Below are 16,197 nucleotides of genomic sequence, written 5' to 3'. Positions count from 1 at the left end.
CTTTAGTTGACAACCTCCTCCGTCTCCTCGAGTACCTCCTCCACAATCTCCTCAATGGTCTGCTCCTCGCCGTCGCTGGCCGCCGTCTTCTTGGAGAGGAGGTAGGCGACGATATCCTGGGGCAGGCCGAGGGCCTCGCGCTCCTCGCCGACCTCGGCCTCGATGTCCTCGCGCCAGGCGACCCACTCCTCGAGCTGGCGGCGGCGGGCCTCGACGACCTCGCGGTCGGCGGACGCGCCGCGGTCCATGTCCTCCTGCTCGAAGACGCGGCTGTACTCGCGCAGGTTCTTGCGGATCTGCTTCTGCTCCTCCTTGGTGAGCAGCGTCGGGGGGCGCGGGCGCCAGGCCAACTGCTTGAACTTTTCGACGGGCTCCTCGCGCAGCGCCTCGCCCTTGAAGTCGTAGATGTGGTATCCGTTCTCCATCTGCATGTGATTCTTGTTAGTTCATGTGTCCAGTCTCGGTTTGGTCCTCAGACCAGGTTTGGCATGGGGGAAGGGGGAAGACGTACAGAGTGCTTCCAGGCAGAGGCCCAGGTGGCGACGAAACGTCCTGAGGGGTCCCACTCGATGTCGGTGACGCCGTAGTGGTCGCCCGTGTTCATGAGCTGCAGGTTGGCCGTCAGGTCCTTGTCGGACTCGGGCTTCTCGCCCTCGAAGTCGAGGTCGAAGAAGTCGAGGTCAGAGCTCTGCTGGTTGTGGACGGTGGCGATGACGACGAAGCGACCGCGCGGGGACCAGTAGATGGCGTTACTGTTCTTCTTGTCCAGAGTGCGGAGGTGCTTGAAGTTGCCGACGACGTTGCCCTTGGCCTTCTCGGGGCAGAAGAAGGAGACGGAGGTCTTGGGCGCGACAGCGACGGCGCCGGCGGGCTCGGTTGTCGTGATGATGACGAAGCGGTCGCCCTTGGGCTCCCAGGCGAAGTTGATGACGGTGTCCTTGATGGTGTCGACGACCTCAACGGGGACGCCCTTCTCCTTGATGCGGAAGATCTCGAGTGTCGTGGCCTGGGACTTCTTGGACTTGGAGTGACGGTCGACCTTGACGCAGAGGTACGAGGCGTCGGACTGCCAGTGCAGCTTTGCGTCGGAGACGCTGAACAGGGGCAGTTGACGGACAACCTCCTTGCTGGGGATGCTCATAAGACCGACCTTGGCAGGGTTGCTGCCGATTTCCGGAGTCCAGTAGGTGAGGAGCTGCTCATACGTCTTGATGCCGTCTCTTTGCGGGCTGGCGGGGGCCCAGTCAAACTCCATGATGCCCTCAATCTTGATGGAGGTCTTGTCGAGGAGGTTCATGCGAGGCAGCTCGTAGACGGAGATGCCGGTCTGGTAGTTGAGGCGAGCGACGTAGTTGTCGTCGGCGGACCACTTGAAGGCGGGCCAGAGCAGCTTGCGCTGCTTAGCCTCGTCCATGCCAGCCACATCGAGGTTAGCGAAGGAACGGATGGGCTTGCCGGACTCGACGCTCCAGATGACATAGTTCTTGCCGTCGTCGTCGACAGACAGGGCTGGGTGGCCCTCGTCAGGGATGGAGATGGGACGGGCAGACCATGTCACCAGGTACTTCTCGGAGGGGGACCAGTCGCAGAAGGTGACGAAGGGGTGGGGGAAACGCTTCTGCCGTGACCACGAGGCGCCGCCCCAAATCTGAACGCCCTGGGCGTGGACCGAGGTGAGATAAGTGCCCTCGGGCGACCACCGGATGAAACTGTCTGTCCAATTTTGACGGTCGACAATGTTCTCGGGCACGTCCTTCTCGTTGTTCCAGAAGACGCCGACGGTGTCGCCACGGTACATGGCGAACTGGTCTCTGCCACGGCCGCTGGGGTCCTTCATGAATGACCTGAGGTGCTCCTTCTCGGTGAACTCCTCAATGTACGGCGCCGTGTACTCCTCCTGAATCTTGCCTTCGCGGCCGTAGCGGTCGACATCGGTGAGCTTGTTAACGCGGAGGATGTGCTTCTTGTCGAGGGGGACCTGGTCGAGGCCACGAACGGCGGCGGCAGCCTCGCCGGGGGACGAGTACTCGACAAAGGCGAATCTGAGCGTTTGTCTGTCAGCATCACCGCTTCGCTTTTGTATGCGCGATCCCGAGTTGGACCGGATCAAAAGCAAGATCCAAGACCCAGGGCCAGATCCGGATCCAGATCAATGGCTGGTTCCAGGGCCGGAGATCCACCAGGCCGAACGTACCTCAGCGACTTTCCGTTCTCACCCATGGGCATGTAGATCAGGTCCTCTCTCGTCTTGCCAACAGAGTTCAGCTTCTTCAACAAGAACTTGACCAGCTTGGGCTTCTGCTCCTCGTTGACTTCGGGGAGGCCATCGATGACCACGAAGGTGTCGTATCCCTGCTCCAACTGAACCTCGTACTTCTCGCGCAGGTCGGAGATGTCGATCTCCTCCTCATCGTACTCGTCGTCGTCGAGATCTGCCTCGCGCAGATGGTCGAAAGAAGGCGCCATGATTGCGACGGCTGGTCAGGGAGGAACAGTCGAAGTGAGTTGGCGGGTTGTTTCGTGATTAATTTTTCCGGTAGGGGTGGGAGGGGGTGTGTGTCTCTTCGGTGAGAACTGCACTGCGATGGCCCTTCTGTGGTGGGAAAAAAAAGAGGTGCCGCCCAGGTGTGGGGTCCGGGTCGCTTTCTTTTAGGTGAAAAGTGCCCCGCGATTTTTTTCGGTTTTAGATGAGGGTTTCCGGGTTGCGGAGCGCTGTTCTTTAGGCAGACTCTTGAAGCAAGGCCTTGTATTTTTTATTCTTTTTATGTTTTTCACCGGTGCAAAACGGGCGATGATGGAGCTGGCCAGTGACTTTCTTGACAACTGGAAATGCGCCTCGTTACTTAGGGGGGGGGGGAGATAACCGGGGGTGGGACGGGGCGAAACGACTATCGCGCGCACAATTTGGCAGTCGATTTGGAAAGTTTTCGGTGGTTGAGCTGTTCGTGTGGGCTGGAATATTGTGTTGTTCCGGCTCCGGTGCTCCTACACAAAGCCCCTCGCTCCATGCATGATCTCTGGCGATTCACGTGACATGGAATTCTGCCAGGAACCAGTTGCCAGGGCCCTAGGATGACGGGCAGGTCTTTGACCGCCTCGCCTCAGGAGCTCCCCCCTCAAATGTTTGTTCTGCCTGCTACAGGTACTCAAGTACCTCTCTAAGATGTCTCCCCTGGCTGGCGTGCACTGGCCACATGAAACCGCTACAGTGGAGGATGGACGCCTCTGGAATCACCACAGCAGCTCTGCTTCGCTAATCACACGGAAGCTCCTGCCCAGCAGCACCCCACTTCGCCAGGCTGAACCCCCCCAAAATTTCGACGACGATTTTCTCGGTGAAGCTTTCCCAAGGCTGAGGAATCCCGTACAACCCAGACAACCTCTGCTTTCCGCTCCCCACCCACACCCGAGTTCAGTCACCCGTTCGATCTCGATACAGAGTGTCTGAAGAATATCACATTCATCATGGTGCGTCACGAACTGATGCCGACTCTCGTCTACCCAACAGTCGCAGTCGCTAACTAGGTGTGCCGTACCCCTCCAGTCGTCTTTCAGCCCGACACAAATCTTCGAGGACGGAACCACGGAGGAGAAGGGAGAGAATGCCCGTCTCTCCGCCTTCGTCGGCGCCATCGCCGTCGGCGATCTCGTCAAGAGCACCCTTGGCCCCAAGGGTATGGACAAGATTCTGCAGTCTGCGTACGTTAAAACCCCCGCCTACAGACGATACTCCTATTCATCCCACCTCGATCCACCCTCATGACTGTGGCTGACAAACATCCAGATCAACCGGCGAGATCATGGTCACGAACGACGGCGCCACCATCCTGAAGTCTATCGCCCTCGACAACGCGGCAGCCAAGGTCCTGGTCAACATTTCCAAGGTCCAGGACGATGAGGTCGGTGACGGCACCACTTCGGTTGCCGTTCTCGCGGCCGAGCTCCTCCGCGAAGCCGAGAAGCTTGTCGACAAGAAGATCCACCCCCAGACCATCATCGAGGGCTACCGGATAGCGAGCCAGGCCGCCCTCAAGGCCCTCAAGGAATCCGCCGTCGACCGCAGCAACACCCCCGAGGCTTTCAGGAAAGACCTGCGGGCCATCGCCCGCACAACCCTCAGCTCCAAGGTCCTGGCCCAGGATCGTGACCACTTCTCCCAGCTCGCCTGCGAAGCCGTGCTGCGTCTCAAGAACTCATCGGACCTCAGCCATATCCAGATCATCAAGAAGGCCGGCGGCAAGCTGAGCGACTCGTACCTCGACGAGGGTTTCATCCTCGACAAGAAAATTGGCGTCAACCAGCCCAAGCGTCTGGAGAAGGCCAAGATCCTGGTGGCCAACACGTCGATGGACACGGACAAGATCAAGATCTTTGGCGCCCGCGTCAAGGTGGGAACGACCAGCAAGCTGGCGGACCTCGAGAAGGCGGAGAAGGAGAAGATGAAGGCCAAGGTGGAGAAGATCAAGGCGCATGGCATCAACTGCTTCATCAACAGACAACTCATCTACAACTGGCCCGAGCAGCTCTTCACGGATGCGGGTATCATGTCCATCGAGCACGCCGACTTTGATGGCATTGAGAGGCTGGCTCTAGTGACGGGCGGCGAGATTGCGTCGACCTTTGACCACCCCGACCAGGTCAAGCTGGGACAGTGCGACTTGATTGAGGAGGTCATTATCGGCGAGGACACGCTGATTAAGTTCTCTGGTGTTGGCGCTGGCGAGGCCTGCACGATTGTGCTGCGCGGTGCCACGGATCAGCTCTTGGACGAGGCGGAGCGCAGTCTGCACGACGCCCTGGCCGTCCTGTCACAGACGGTAAAGGAGCCGTGGACGACTCTGGGTGGCGGCTGTGCCGAGATGGTCATGGCCAAGGCTGTTGAGGGTGCCGCGACGCGCGTTGAGGGCAAGAAGCAGATGGCTGTCAGCAGCTTCGCGATTGCGCTGCGTCAGTTGCCCACTATCCTGGCCGACAACGCGGGTCTCGACTCTGGCGAGCTTGTTGCGCGTCTGAGAAAGGCCATTTACGATGGCATGACGAATTACGGATTGGATCTCCTGACGCCCGGTGGTGGCATCACCGATATGCGGGATCTGGGTGTCGTGGAGAGCTACAAGTTGAAGAGAGCGGTGGTTTCGTCTGCCAGCGAGGCAGCAGAGGTACGTTTCTGGGTTCCTTCCTGTGTTCCACGGATGGGTTTTGGGGAACGAATGACTAACTTTGAAGCAGCTTCTTCTTCGCGTAGACGACATCATCCGCGCCGCCCCCAGAAGACGGGAGCGTGCTTGATTCAAGACACACACAGCAATGACGGCAGCACTGGAGGAGTTCCCGGCAGGATTGGAAGGTCAAGAAGGAGAAGAAAAGTGATATTCGCATGTCGGCGACTAAAAGTGAAAGACAAAAGTCAATACCATAGAAAAGGGGATCAATCCTGGGCTGGATGAATCAATGGCAGTGTCATGAATGAGTCTCGCATCGTATCGCATTGCATCGCGTCGTATCGCTCTGCACTTTGTCAAAGATGGCCGTTGATGGTGGTGTGGTCCAGTGGCTGAGTGCGGGCGTGCTACCAATCTCACTCAACGCTCGGGGCCGCTCACGGGGATTGGTGTCAACAGGGCTGGCAGTTTGCTGACGGCAGGGTTCCCGCTGAGGCGAAATGAGGTTATTCGCCCTGTCTGCTGTTGTGCAGGTTGACGGGAAGAAACAGTTGCGTTGTTATTATAACCCTACATGGGTAATGTGTTTCTAGGTGCATGATGATGGGCCTGTACTCGACGTTACTTACTTCACTCCTTATAGCAACGGCAAGGTCAATTTGATTCCCAGACGCATGCTCCCATCAACACACGGTTCGTCTCAACATGGTCGTCATCTGTCGTCTCGTCTTTTTCTCGTCCGCATTTTTCGTGATGAGCCAAATCCAAAACGTGCCAGGTCCACCCAGGCCCGCAGATCGGAATGTCTGGGTGGGCTGTACCACGAGGGGCGGCTGGCAATGTCCATGTTCCATGGACCACGAGTCGTCTGCTGCTGCCGCATTATACAGATATGATGTATTCGTATTGACGGTTCTTCTCCACCAACAAACACGGCCGCTACTGGTTTTGTAGGACAGACACACGCGTCTACCGTTGCAGCAGGCCGCACGCTCCCCTTTTCCCCCCTCTTTGGTTTTCCAGTGGCACCCTAGCGGTCTGCCTTGGAAGAGCGCCACACTTTTCTAGCACCGTAAAACATGGCCCATCAAGAGCGGCCAGAATTCGCTGATCCACAATGGCTTGTCATGCCGCCGTTGCAGAAGCTACCCCATGACGACAGCTTGCTATTCCTGGGACATAGCACCACACATAGACAGTGACACAGCCTTCGGTAGCCCGAGGGGAGCGAACGACATCGGCCCCGTTTCCCAGCAGAGATATCGAGTACGGAATCGAAGAGACTTCTGCAGGCCAGGGATCCATTAGTCCGGCCTGGCCTGGACGGCTCCATTATACACGAACAAAAAAAACAAGGACCATGGCAGTATTCGACCATCTGTGGACCGGCAGTACGGCACAATGACAGTACCCGGAACGCAGCTCAACCACCCTACAATGCATCATTGTCCCTCACTTCAGTCAGAAGAGGAGAAAGGCACAAGCGGGAATGGCGGTGTCGTTCCCCCAAACCTGGCTGGCCCCTGAGGAGACGGACTGCACAAACAACCAACACCATGTGTATCAGGCGTCCGCTAGCAACTTGGCTACTGCCGAACTGTTGGTGACTTCCATGTTTGTCCCCTTTATCCTCCGTCTCCCTGCTTCTTGTCCTTTTCCTAAGTAGGTGGCTAAGCTTGGACCTACGATTCCTGTATCACCAAGTCTCCTCCGGCCTGTCTTACCCCGTTGCCGCTCAGTTCCGTGCTTCTCCTCTCTGAGTGGAAAGATGCAATAGTCTTCCGAAGCCTTTTATATTTTTTCTCAATCCTACTTTGCCGTTTATCTTCTCCTCTCCCTCTCCCTACCTACAGCCAGCTCTTGTTTCGTTCCGTTCTGCCCCGTTTCGTCTCCGTGCGCCTCTCCGCTTGCCAAGACGGCGCATCTTGTCGCGGCCGATGGCGGACCCGCTGAAGAAGTACGGCGGCATCTTGGCGGCGTGGTGAGTGAACAACTTCATTCCTTCCTTGCTTCCTTCTATTCGCCGTCTCAAACACACAACATCATCGGCTTCTGGCTCGGCTTCGTTCAGCCACATGCAATTGCCTTGAAATGTCATGGCAAACTACCTTGGATGTCGGCCTCGCCGTACCCAACTCAGCACAACCTTTGTGCTGTGATGAGCCGCCTCTGCTCTATCTACCTAGTGTACTGACAGTCGCCTCGCTTACAGCTTTTTGCTGCTTACCTGCACCGCCTGGATATCCTCTCGATTCAACAATAGCGCCGCTTTCGGTAGGACACCACACACTCTCTTGCCGATGCTTAAATCCGCATCATAAGTTCACGTCTCGGAGACAGCCACTAACACTGGCTAGAACGGCCAATCCACTTCTCCATCCTGACGCTGTTCGAATCCGGTCTCGTCATCGCGGTAGGTTGCAGGAAGCTTTCGCCAAGGAAAGACCCAACCAGCAGCCAGGAATATCAACTTGCAATACCGTCAAGCTTGAAACATGACTGGAAACAGCACCTCCAAGCGGCCATCGACGCCGTACAAAACTGCTGCTTCTTGTCCTCACCTTCTTTCATCCTCGGAGGCCTCGTGGTGCTGCGCTCGCTGCTATTCTGGCGCACGATTCGTACGATTCACTGCTCGTGGGAGAGCTTTGAGGTTTGTGCCGCCCAACCATAGAGATGACGAGCGCCTCGGAAGCATGAGTGACTAACGACTGAGCCACAGACCTTCGTACCGGCTCTGGTCGCCCTGTTCACGACAGCTTCACCCACTGCCATCCAACTACAACAGCACCCCGGGTTGGAAAACCGGCCGCGGCGTTGCTTCAACGTAGGCTCTGTTCGTTACGTCGTTGTCGCCGTCATCTGGGCATGCTCCGCAAGAACTACCCTTGCCCTCTCCGCACAGTCTGCCGGAGCCATCTGCCCAGCGGGCTTCCTCCGATGGGAACGACAGATCCCGCTCGCACAAGTGCTGGCCGTTATTCTGGACGCGGTGTTGTTGATTTGCCTGTCGAGATGGCGTCAAGACGCCGTAGACGATGCGCCGCAGGCTTGGGCCTTCGCATCACGCCTCTTCCTAAGATCTGCTGGCGTTTTGGCTGTGCTTGCAACTTTCTCGTTCTACAACCTCCGGAACATACGGTGGGCCTTCGACCTGCATTACGTCGGTGTTAGAGACCTCCTGGTCGACAGCACCGTCGCTTCGGCCGCCCTCACTTCCGCCTTCTACGTCGCAAGCGACATCCACCCCGGCACGCTGGCGGTGATCGTCACGGCGTTCGGGGTGTACGCCCATCACCTGATGCGCATGTTACAGACCTCGTCGCCTGTGGATGATTCCCTGGTTTACATGATCTCCGGCGGTCTCACAATAGCTGGCGTGGGTCTACTCCTTCGCTACGAGAAGGATATCACCAGCACATCCAGCGCAATATCAGGGGACCCACGCCTGATGCGGTTCCTCACTGGATGGTACGTGATCTTTGTCGGCTTTCTATGCGCGACCTACCTGATCTTATACCCGGACGTTGCCTCCTCCGACACCCTCTCCTTCCCTGACCTACTCTCCGCCGCCAACGCCGAATCCGACGCCTGGATTGCAAGAGCGAACCAGAGCAGGACGCTTGAGGGCGCGGTCAGCGAGTACCGTCGTCGGTACGGCCTCGCACCACCTCCCAACTTTGACAAGTGGTTCGAGTACGCCGTAACCAACGGATCGCCCGTTATTGACGACTTTACGCAGATCAATGATGACTTGCTACCCTTCTGGGGTGTCGCGCCGGATGTGCTGCGGCAGCGGACGAGGCATGTCATCGAGGTGCCGTGGCTTGGCATGGGAGGAATTCGGATTCGTGGGGGCAAGGTCGAAGTTTCGCCGGGCACGCCCGGGTCGCACATGTGGATGATGCGTTCGATGCAGGACATGATTGAGGAGTTTGCAGAGCATTTGCCCGACATGGACTTCGCCATCAATCTGAACGACGAGCCTCGCGTGTCCATCTCGTTCGAGGACATGCAACAGCTGCAAACCACAGCGGTGAAGTCACAAACGCGTCTACTGAACAACAACAATCTCAAGACCTTTGACAGCTCCAAGCCGCCGGTGTGGAGCGATGACGACGTCCTTAAGTCGCCACACGAGCGGTCGCCGTACTTCACAGACCGCGTCCGAGACCAGATCTACTACGACTTCATCGCGCAGTCCTGCCCGCCCGAATCCCCTGCCCGGAAGACGCGGTGGTGGAGCCGTAGAGAGGCCTGCCGCGACTGTGTCCTCCCGCACGCCGTCCGCTTGTTCGAGGGTCTCGAGAACCCCGTCGTCTCCAACTGGACCGCGGCCACCGACCTATGCCACCAGCCAGACCTCGCTTATCTTCACGGGTTCCTGGCGTCCCCCGCGCCGGCAATCTTCACGAAGGCTCCGTTCCCCGTGTTCAGCCAGAGCAGGACGTCCGGGTTCGCGGACATTCTCGTGCCGTCGCCGTGGAACTACGACGACAAGGCGGCGTACGACGAGGGCGAGGACGTCGAGTGGGAGCGGAAGAAGAACACCATGTTCTGGAGGGGCTCGTCATCAGACGGGTACGCGGCGCGGGGGTCGTGGCAGGGCTTCCTGCGAGCGCGCTTCGTCTGGGCCGCGAACGCGATCCAGACGAAGAGCGCTCCCGCCGCCCGGCTGGACGCGGGCGGGCCACCGGGTCCTGCAACCCCGGGTGATGGTAAGCCAGACTTCGACGTCGGCTTCGTGGGCGGCTTCTCGAAATGCCACACGGACGACTGCCAAAGCCAGCGAGACACGTTCTGGGGCGGGGACTCGTCATCCAAATCCAAGGTCGCCTTCGGCGAGCACTGGCAGTACGCTCACCTGATGGACCTCGACGGTGCCGGCTTCAGCGGGCGCTTTATCCCCTTCCTGCGGAGCCGCAGCCTCGTCTACCGCGCCGGGCTGTTCCGGACGTGGTTCGGGGAGCGTGTGCACGCGTGGCGGCACTATGTCCCCGTCGACGCGCGATTGCACGAGCTCGGGGGGCTTGTGCGGTACTTCGGGGCCCGGGACGACGAGGAGGGCGGGCGGAGGGCGCGGGAGATCGCCGAGGAAGGGAGGGCGTGGGCGGCGAGAGCACTTCGGAGGGAGGACATGAGGGTGTACATGTTCCGGTTGCTGCTGGAATGGGGTAGGGTCGTGGATGATGCGAGGGAGGGGCTTGGCTTCACGGTGGTGGCTTGATATAACCCCCTTTTTCTTTCTCTTTTCTGCGAGCGAGGCCACTCTGGATATGGGAGTCTGGATGCCATGTGTGTATTTCGATATGGCATGGATGACAGCATCGGCGTTGGTGGTGACGACTCTCTAGATCAGCTGCTGGCAACTTGGAGTTGCTAAACGGACGAATCACGGCCTGGAAGGTAATCATCTCTTGGACATACATCTTCACAGCGGAAGTGTTTAAATGGAGAGCACTTGACTTGCTTCCTGAACAGTTCTACCCTCGGACTCTTCGTGTTTAAGGTAGCGGCCACTCTGCCACCAATTGCTCCCGCCGAGGTCCATCCTCGGCCCCGAGATACCGCTTCGCGAAGGACGGAGCGGCGAGATCACGCATGGCTGCTTCCGTGACCAAGGGTTAACTGTAGAGGGGCGGAAGAGGGAAGTCAGCTTGAACGATCCACAACATCCTGACTGCGGGAACTACTCTTCGATCAGCACTTCGCACACGAGATGCCCGACCAGATGACGCCGTCACCATTTGCGCCCCCCAGTTGCCTTCTATGGACACAATTTTCATACACCCCGCCCAACCAGCCCCCCTCCCCTCGTACCGCATATCCGTCCGTTAGAAAACGTCCCGCTTGCCTCTCTTGGGCAAAATGGCTCTGGCCGCAGCGTGACGGAGACTCCGACCAGCTGAGCACAGAGACAACGCAAAGACACGTCAGCCCAGCCCTGAGTCCCCCCGACTGGCATTTCTGAGCAAAAGGACTTGGTGAGACGCGGGGTCGAATTGTTGGGTGTCTCAGCCGCGCTGAATAGGGGCGGAGGGGGTGAAGGGGGGGGCGGAAGACGGGGTGACATTTTGTCACGAGCTCGGGAGCCAAGTCACCTTCTTGGAATTCTTTTGGCTTGTGGCGGGGGCGGGAATGGCTCACTCGGGTTCCCCGCGCACTCTGGAACGAAAGAGACCATCGTAATCTCGTTGCTCGCGGAGGCGGGTTTTCCCATCAGTTTGCGTAGGACTAGTAGATGTGCGTCGATGTGCGCGAGGTTTGGGATGGTAGTGACAGGAACAACCATTTGCGTCTGTCTCGCTCGGCAACGCGACGATCTCCTCTGGAAACACATGAAAAAGAAGACATGTGCGAGATTGATGAGAAGAGGCTTGAACACAGGCGTGTCACATGCTGAACAAGTGAGAATGTGGCCCGGAGATCCAGCTGCCTACCTGCCTGCCTGCCTGCAGGTGACACAAGCTTCCACCTGGAGTACTGCAGAACAGCAGCGGTCAAACGTATCCAACAAGGTCAGGTAGTATCTGATGATAACAGCGACCATCTGAGCCATGTGCGGGTGGCGATATGGACGCCTGGAATCCTCTCTGAGCTCTCAACTTCTAATCGGTAAATTTAGGGGGGGCGAGAGTCAAGACAGAGACCACAATTCTGTCAGTGGCAAATTACAGGGAATGGGAACTTCAACACAAACATACGGATACTAAACTCTCATGCGGTCGGTGAGAACCACCCTTCTCTGCTTATGAGTGAGTGAGTGAGCTTCGATGAGACTCGTGTGGTGTGGATCGGATCCCAACAGTCCTCCCCCTTTCCAGTGACATGACAAAAGCCGTCATCGTAGCCGTCGCTCCTCGTCATATCAACAATAGTCGAACGCTGATTTCTCCGCACTCCAGCCCGTTCACTCAGAACACCGCTGAACCAGTGACGGTCACTCGCCATCGCCGGCATGGTCGTCTGCTGGAAGCCCTGCAAGAAGCAGGAAAAAGATGGCCACAGTCCCCTCCTCTCCCATCGAGCAGATGTCGAGCGAACCGGCCATCTGGTTGGGCAATGAATTACCACCCCAAGCTGGGCCTCGGAACAGATTAGGGTAAGTGGTTAGGGTAAGTGACCTGGCTGCCAGCCTCCCGAGACAAAACGCGGGGGTGGCAGAGGAAAGGAATGCCTTTGGTCTTCAGCCACTGATCTAGTGATTCACAACTCCGAGGTCTTGCTTGGTGCGTTGCCCTCGCAGGGTTATCTGCGCGGGACGGAGTGGTTATTTACTGACCGTTTCCTGACTTCCTGAGAAAGCTAGCCAGCGTCGCCGGTGCTAGCAAGGGGTTAGTAGAGGGAGACATTTTGACTTCGAGGCAACCTGTCGTGCCCATCACGACCGGATCGCTTCCTTTCCCTCCCGAAGTACACCATGTACCCAAATCACATGTGAGATGAGATGGCTCCTCTCGTCCGTGGAAAGGGGAGGCCCAGCCTCGGGAACAGCATGATGAGCGTCGGACAACACGACGCCATGCCGGGGTGGGACACGATTTGCAGGATGGATTACCATGATGAACATAGCCTACTGGCTGTGGCTTCCGGCATCCCACGAAAACAACGTCGCCCCAGGCCTCTTCGCTTGCCCAGTGACCACGACGGGTGTTCCCCGCCGCTGAAGACAAGGGCGTCTACAGTACGCCACGCAAAAGGTGGGACAATTACCATGTGATGATTGTCAATCGGGTCGTAAGCAAGCCGCCAGCAGCAGCCGCCAGCAGCAGCGGGCCTCCAGTAACACCCTGCGATGAAAGGATCGAGAATTGAATATTCGCACGTTGGGATTGGGCCTCGAGAATCTCGATGGCCTCAGCGTTGGGGTCTTATCGTACAAAGGCCCCACGAAAGCAGCTGAGCCGGAAAAGTCAATGTCTGGATCGGTTTCCCAGTCCACAAAATCTTGCAATGTCCGGCATTAATGATTTAGAAGGGCGGGTTATTTTAGGTAAGATATCCGTTGTGAAGAGCTGTCCGTCCTGGGCTTCCCGAGGTGCATATCCCTGGCGTGCCTGGCCAGCAGGTACGACTTGCCGCAATGGAGATGCGATGGGCACAGACCAGGCCTTTCATCCATCTGAGTGGGCGAGTGGGGGACAGGGTGCGGTACGTACCAATGAAGTTCTGCCATCGCGACAAGGCCGGCCCTGGCCAGCAACCATCTCAACAAAATTCCAACCCCAACAGAAAATTTCAAGGGCAGCATGAAGGGGGAGGGGGAAAGAAAGGAGTGTGAACGATCATCACTTTACAGAAGCGAGGCAAGGAAAAAACCAGGGGCCCTGGAATGCTACAATGCTTCCAGAAAACGGCGTTCCCACCTCGTCTTGTTTCAGGGTCTCTGGGGCACGCGCGCGATTCTACATACAAGTACCAAGGGGGGGTTTCTTTTTTTTTTTGTGCCGGAGCCGTTTCATGCGCAGTGTCTCGCGGCTTTGGCCGCGAGTCGGTCCAACATGGATATGTCCCTGCTACTCTCGTGTGTTGCGAGTGGCACACCATTGGCATCATCAGCCATAAACATGGGAAACGCGAGCGTGATGCGATTCAGGGGTTGCGTTGCTGACTGGAAATGCATATTTATAACGGTTTGGCAACGACGTCGTCGTTGATTGCGGGCGTCAATTCAAGATTCAACCCCTTCCCCAGGCGGGGGTACATGATTGGCTGCCGTGCCAGTGGTATGCTCTGCTCCCGATTGGCTGGGGTAAGTGGATTGAACACGCCACTATCCAATTGTGAGGCTCCATTCTGTTAGGCCCTGTTCACTTTCTGTTGCTTCATACGTGGGGTTCCAAGAGCCACTTCGTTGCGCGTGGGGAATCCGGGTACGTATCGCAGTAGCTTCAAGCTGTATCGATCTGGTTCCCGGGATTCAATCAGCAAAATGGAATTCCATCCTTTTCTCGCCCTGGTCGGTTGCAGCACAGAATCTTTTCCCGCCGCATACATAAGTTGAGCATCGTCCCAAAGACATGCCATCATAAGGCATGTCTCCTGATTGCGAGGCCATTGGAGAATTACGGTGGAATGATCAGCAGTGTCGTCAGATCGCGACGACAGTGGTGGTGCATGCGAGAGTTTCTGGTGTCGATCTGACTCGTTCTCAACTAGCAACTACGCAGACGCACCGCCGCCGCCGGCTGGAGCGTGTCAGACAGGTCTGGGTCTCGCCCCGAGCAACCGCCATCTTCACATGCACAGACGAACGCCCATTTGTGTCAGTCGCGCCTTGGACATCGGGGGACGGATGACTAGTGTAGGTGTGGTTGTACCGCTACTCAAAACGAAGCCACTTGACAGCGAGAGGCTTGTGTCTGTTACTAGGCAAGGACGTCAGCAGCCGGCCAGGCGCTGTTTGCACTGTAGGAAGTGTTGCCCGGGAGCGGGAAGACGCCTGATACAGGCGGGACGGCAAATGTGCCTCGACTTGGACGATTGTCTTATATGATGCCCAGCCCCAAGTCTGATGATGTGCTGGGTGTCGGGGCCACATGTGCTGAGTCTTGCTTGTGCAAATATATGCCCCAGTCAGGCCATAGCAGAGGCTGTCTCAGGATCGACGACGGCCGCTACAGTGCGAGGGCTGCATATTTGCCAACGTTTCCGAAAGCAGGTCCCACAAGCGGTAAGTAGATCAGTTGATGCCATCAACGGGCTGGGGCCGATAGAGCTGCTAGGCATTGACCCAAAACCTCGAATCGAAAGGCGGTGAGTCGGGACATGCGCAGTGTGGTCCGCAGTTCGCGCAGTGGAGGACAGGTCGGATACAGCACACTACAGGTAGAGCATGGTCATGAGCCGTGTGTTGTGTGTCGTGTGTTGTGTGTCGCCTCAATAAAGGCAAAGGATGCTGTGGGAAGCTGAACCAGGAAGAGTGCAGAGTACACTGTTACAATACAGGATGGGTGTCTTGACAAAGAGTCATGAGGGGCGGAGGGAGGTATCTGCACTCGAGGTGTACCGATACTGCCAGGGAAGGTGGGGTGGGGAGCCCGCCTCCTTGGCTCCGACTCCCAGCGAGAGCAAGCAACAGGTCCCTTCCCTTCTCCTTCATTCAATCGAACCTATGGCGTCTTCCTGTGCCCTCCTTTCCGTACTTACCTAGGCACGAAAATACCTACACTCAGGACCATCGTCCTGGCCAACCCTAGATGCAAGCATTGGCCACAGAGGATACCCAGTGAGCTACCCGTACCTCCAGCGGGTAGGGAGGAGGTCCCGATAAGGGAAACAAAAGTCAGGTCGCCTCGCCCGTGTCTGTGTCTATGCCTGTGCGGGAATGCAGACCAGGACGAACGAGGCCAAGTCCAAGAACAACGGACATGGCCATATTGGGGATACCAACATAGTATGTACGGAAGGTGCAGCTGCAGCTGCTTGAGAGTTGCAGGCAAGTCAAGTGCATGTGCAGGAAACGCAGTGTACATCCGGCTCAGGTAGGGACAAAGTAAAAAGTCGGGAGCAAAGGACGCTTAATAGGGTATCCGTACGAATGAATACATTGCCTCAACCCTCGCCTTACACTTTACTCCGGTACGTACCGTTCCAAGACCCTTCAGACCGCTCGTCCCAAAAAATACTTTTCAGCCCATCTTTTCGCCCTCTCTCCAATGCTCCAATGCCGTGCTGCCTTCCCCAAAATTCAAAGGCCCAACCAAGACAATACCCCTGTCCATTTTCGGTCTCTCTTTGCTGTCCATCCAAGCGGGAGGAGGAACAGCTTTGGGTTTTTGGGGTCTTGAGATTTTCAATGCTCTTGTTTTTTTTGTTTGTTTTTTTTGTGATTTGGATTGTGATGACCGACCATCGGCTGTCATATGATGCGTCCACGATCGCAATCACTCGAGGAAGGTCACCTGGAAACGTCATCATCATCATCATCAGCAGCAGCAGCAGCAACAGCAGGCATACCTTGGACCGAGGGTAACGAAGGGAAATTTTACTGAGAGCAGCATCGCATTATGCTTTGCCCATGTCATTTAACGGC

At 57.1% G+C, this 16,197-nt stretch overlaps 3 protein-coding genes across 3 annotated transcripts; 2 read left to right on the top strand and 1 right to left on the bottom strand.

The window, feature by feature from the left end:
* Position 1: 1 nt before the first annotated feature.
* CDEST_09315 (Putative RNA recognition motif domain, eukaryotic translation initiation factor 3 subunit B) lies at positions 2 to 2,553 on the bottom strand. The gene is made up of 3 exons (XM_062925474.1): positions 2,195 to 2,553; positions 512 to 2,042; positions 2 to 425 (listed from the first exon to the last, which is right to left on the bottom strand). The coding sequence occupies exons 1-3, from the start codon at positions 2,464 to 2,466 to the stop codon at positions 3 to 5; spliced, it is 2,226 nt and encodes a 741-aa protein (XP_062781525.1). The 5' UTR covers positions 2,467 to 2,553; the 3' UTR covers position 2.
* Positions 2,554 to 3,459: 906 nt separating this feature from the next.
* Positions 3,460 to 6,051, top strand: CDEST_09314 (Putative T-complex protein 1, beta subunit). Its single transcript, XM_062925473.1, has 4 exons — positions 3,460 to 3,468; positions 3,545 to 3,699; positions 3,785 to 5,159; positions 5,230 to 6,051. Exons 1-4 carry the CDS (start codon positions 3,466 to 3,468, stop codon positions 5,287 to 5,289), a joined length of 1,593 nt encoding a protein of 530 aa, XP_062781524.1. The 5' UTR covers positions 3,460 to 3,465; the 3' UTR covers positions 5,290 to 6,051.
* Positions 6,052 to 6,634: 583 nt separating this feature from the next.
* On the top strand, positions 6,635 to 10,638 carry CDEST_09313 (Putative glycosyl transferase CAP10 domain-containing protein). Its single transcript, XM_062925472.1, has 4 exons — positions 6,635 to 7,143; positions 7,375 to 7,436; positions 7,520 to 7,815; positions 7,885 to 10,638. The coding sequence occupies exons 1-4, from the start codon at positions 7,100 to 7,102 to the stop codon at positions 10,387 to 10,389; spliced, it is 2,907 nt and encodes a 968-aa protein (XP_062781523.1). The 5' UTR covers positions 6,635 to 7,099; the 3' UTR covers positions 10,390 to 10,638.
* Positions 10,639 to 16,197: the final 5,559 nt, after the last annotated feature.

This window comes from Colletotrichum destructivum, chromosome 6, assembly GCF_034447905.1.
Source record: "Colletotrichum destructivum chromosome 6, complete sequence".
NCBI lineage: Eukaryota > Fungi > Ascomycota > Sordariomycetes > Glomerellales > Glomerellaceae > Colletotrichum > Colletotrichum destructivum.
This window is presented reverse-complemented; position numbering and strand designations above follow the sequence as displayed.

What these genes read in the sequence shown, in the direction of transcription:
- CDEST_09314 (XM_062925473.1), top strand. An exon ending in GACAAGATTCTGCAGTCTGC is followed by an intron (nt 3,700 to 3,784) that starts GTACGTTAAAAC and finishes ACAAACATCCAG; the next exon opens with ATCAACCGGCGAGATCATGG. An exon ending in CTGCCAGCGAGGCAGCAGAG is followed by an intron (nt 5,160 to 5,229) that starts GTACGTTTCTGG and finishes ACTTTGAAGCAG; the next exon opens with CTTCTTCTTCGCGTAGACGA.
- CDEST_09313 (XM_062925472.1), top strand. Translation starts at nt 7,100, where the DNA reads ATGGCGGACCCGCTGAAGAAGTACGGCGGCATCTTGGCGGCGTG. An exon ending in GGCGGCATCTTGGCGGCGTG is followed by an intron (nt 7,144 to 7,374) that starts GTGAGTGAACAA and finishes CCTCGCTTACAG; the next exon opens with CTTTTTGCTGCTTACCTGCA. An exon ending in GCTCGTGGGAGAGCTTTGAG is followed by an intron (nt 7,816 to 7,884) that starts GTTTGTGCCGCC and finishes ACTGAGCCACAG; the next exon opens with ACCTTCGTACCGGCTCTGGT.
- CDEST_09315 (XM_062925474.1), bottom strand. Translation starts at nt 2,466, where the DNA reads ATGGCGCCTTCTTTCGACCATCTGCGCGAGGCAGATCTCGACGACGAC. An exon ending in GAGAACGGAAAGTCGCTGAG is followed by an intron (nt 2,043 to 2,194) that starts GTACGTTCGGCC and finishes ACAAACGCTCAG; the next exon opens with ATTCGCCTTTGTCGAGTACT. An exon ending in CCTCTGCCTGGAAGCACTCT is followed by an intron (nt 426 to 511) that starts GTACGTCTTCCC and finishes AATCACATGCAG; the next exon opens with ATGGAGAACGGATACCACAT.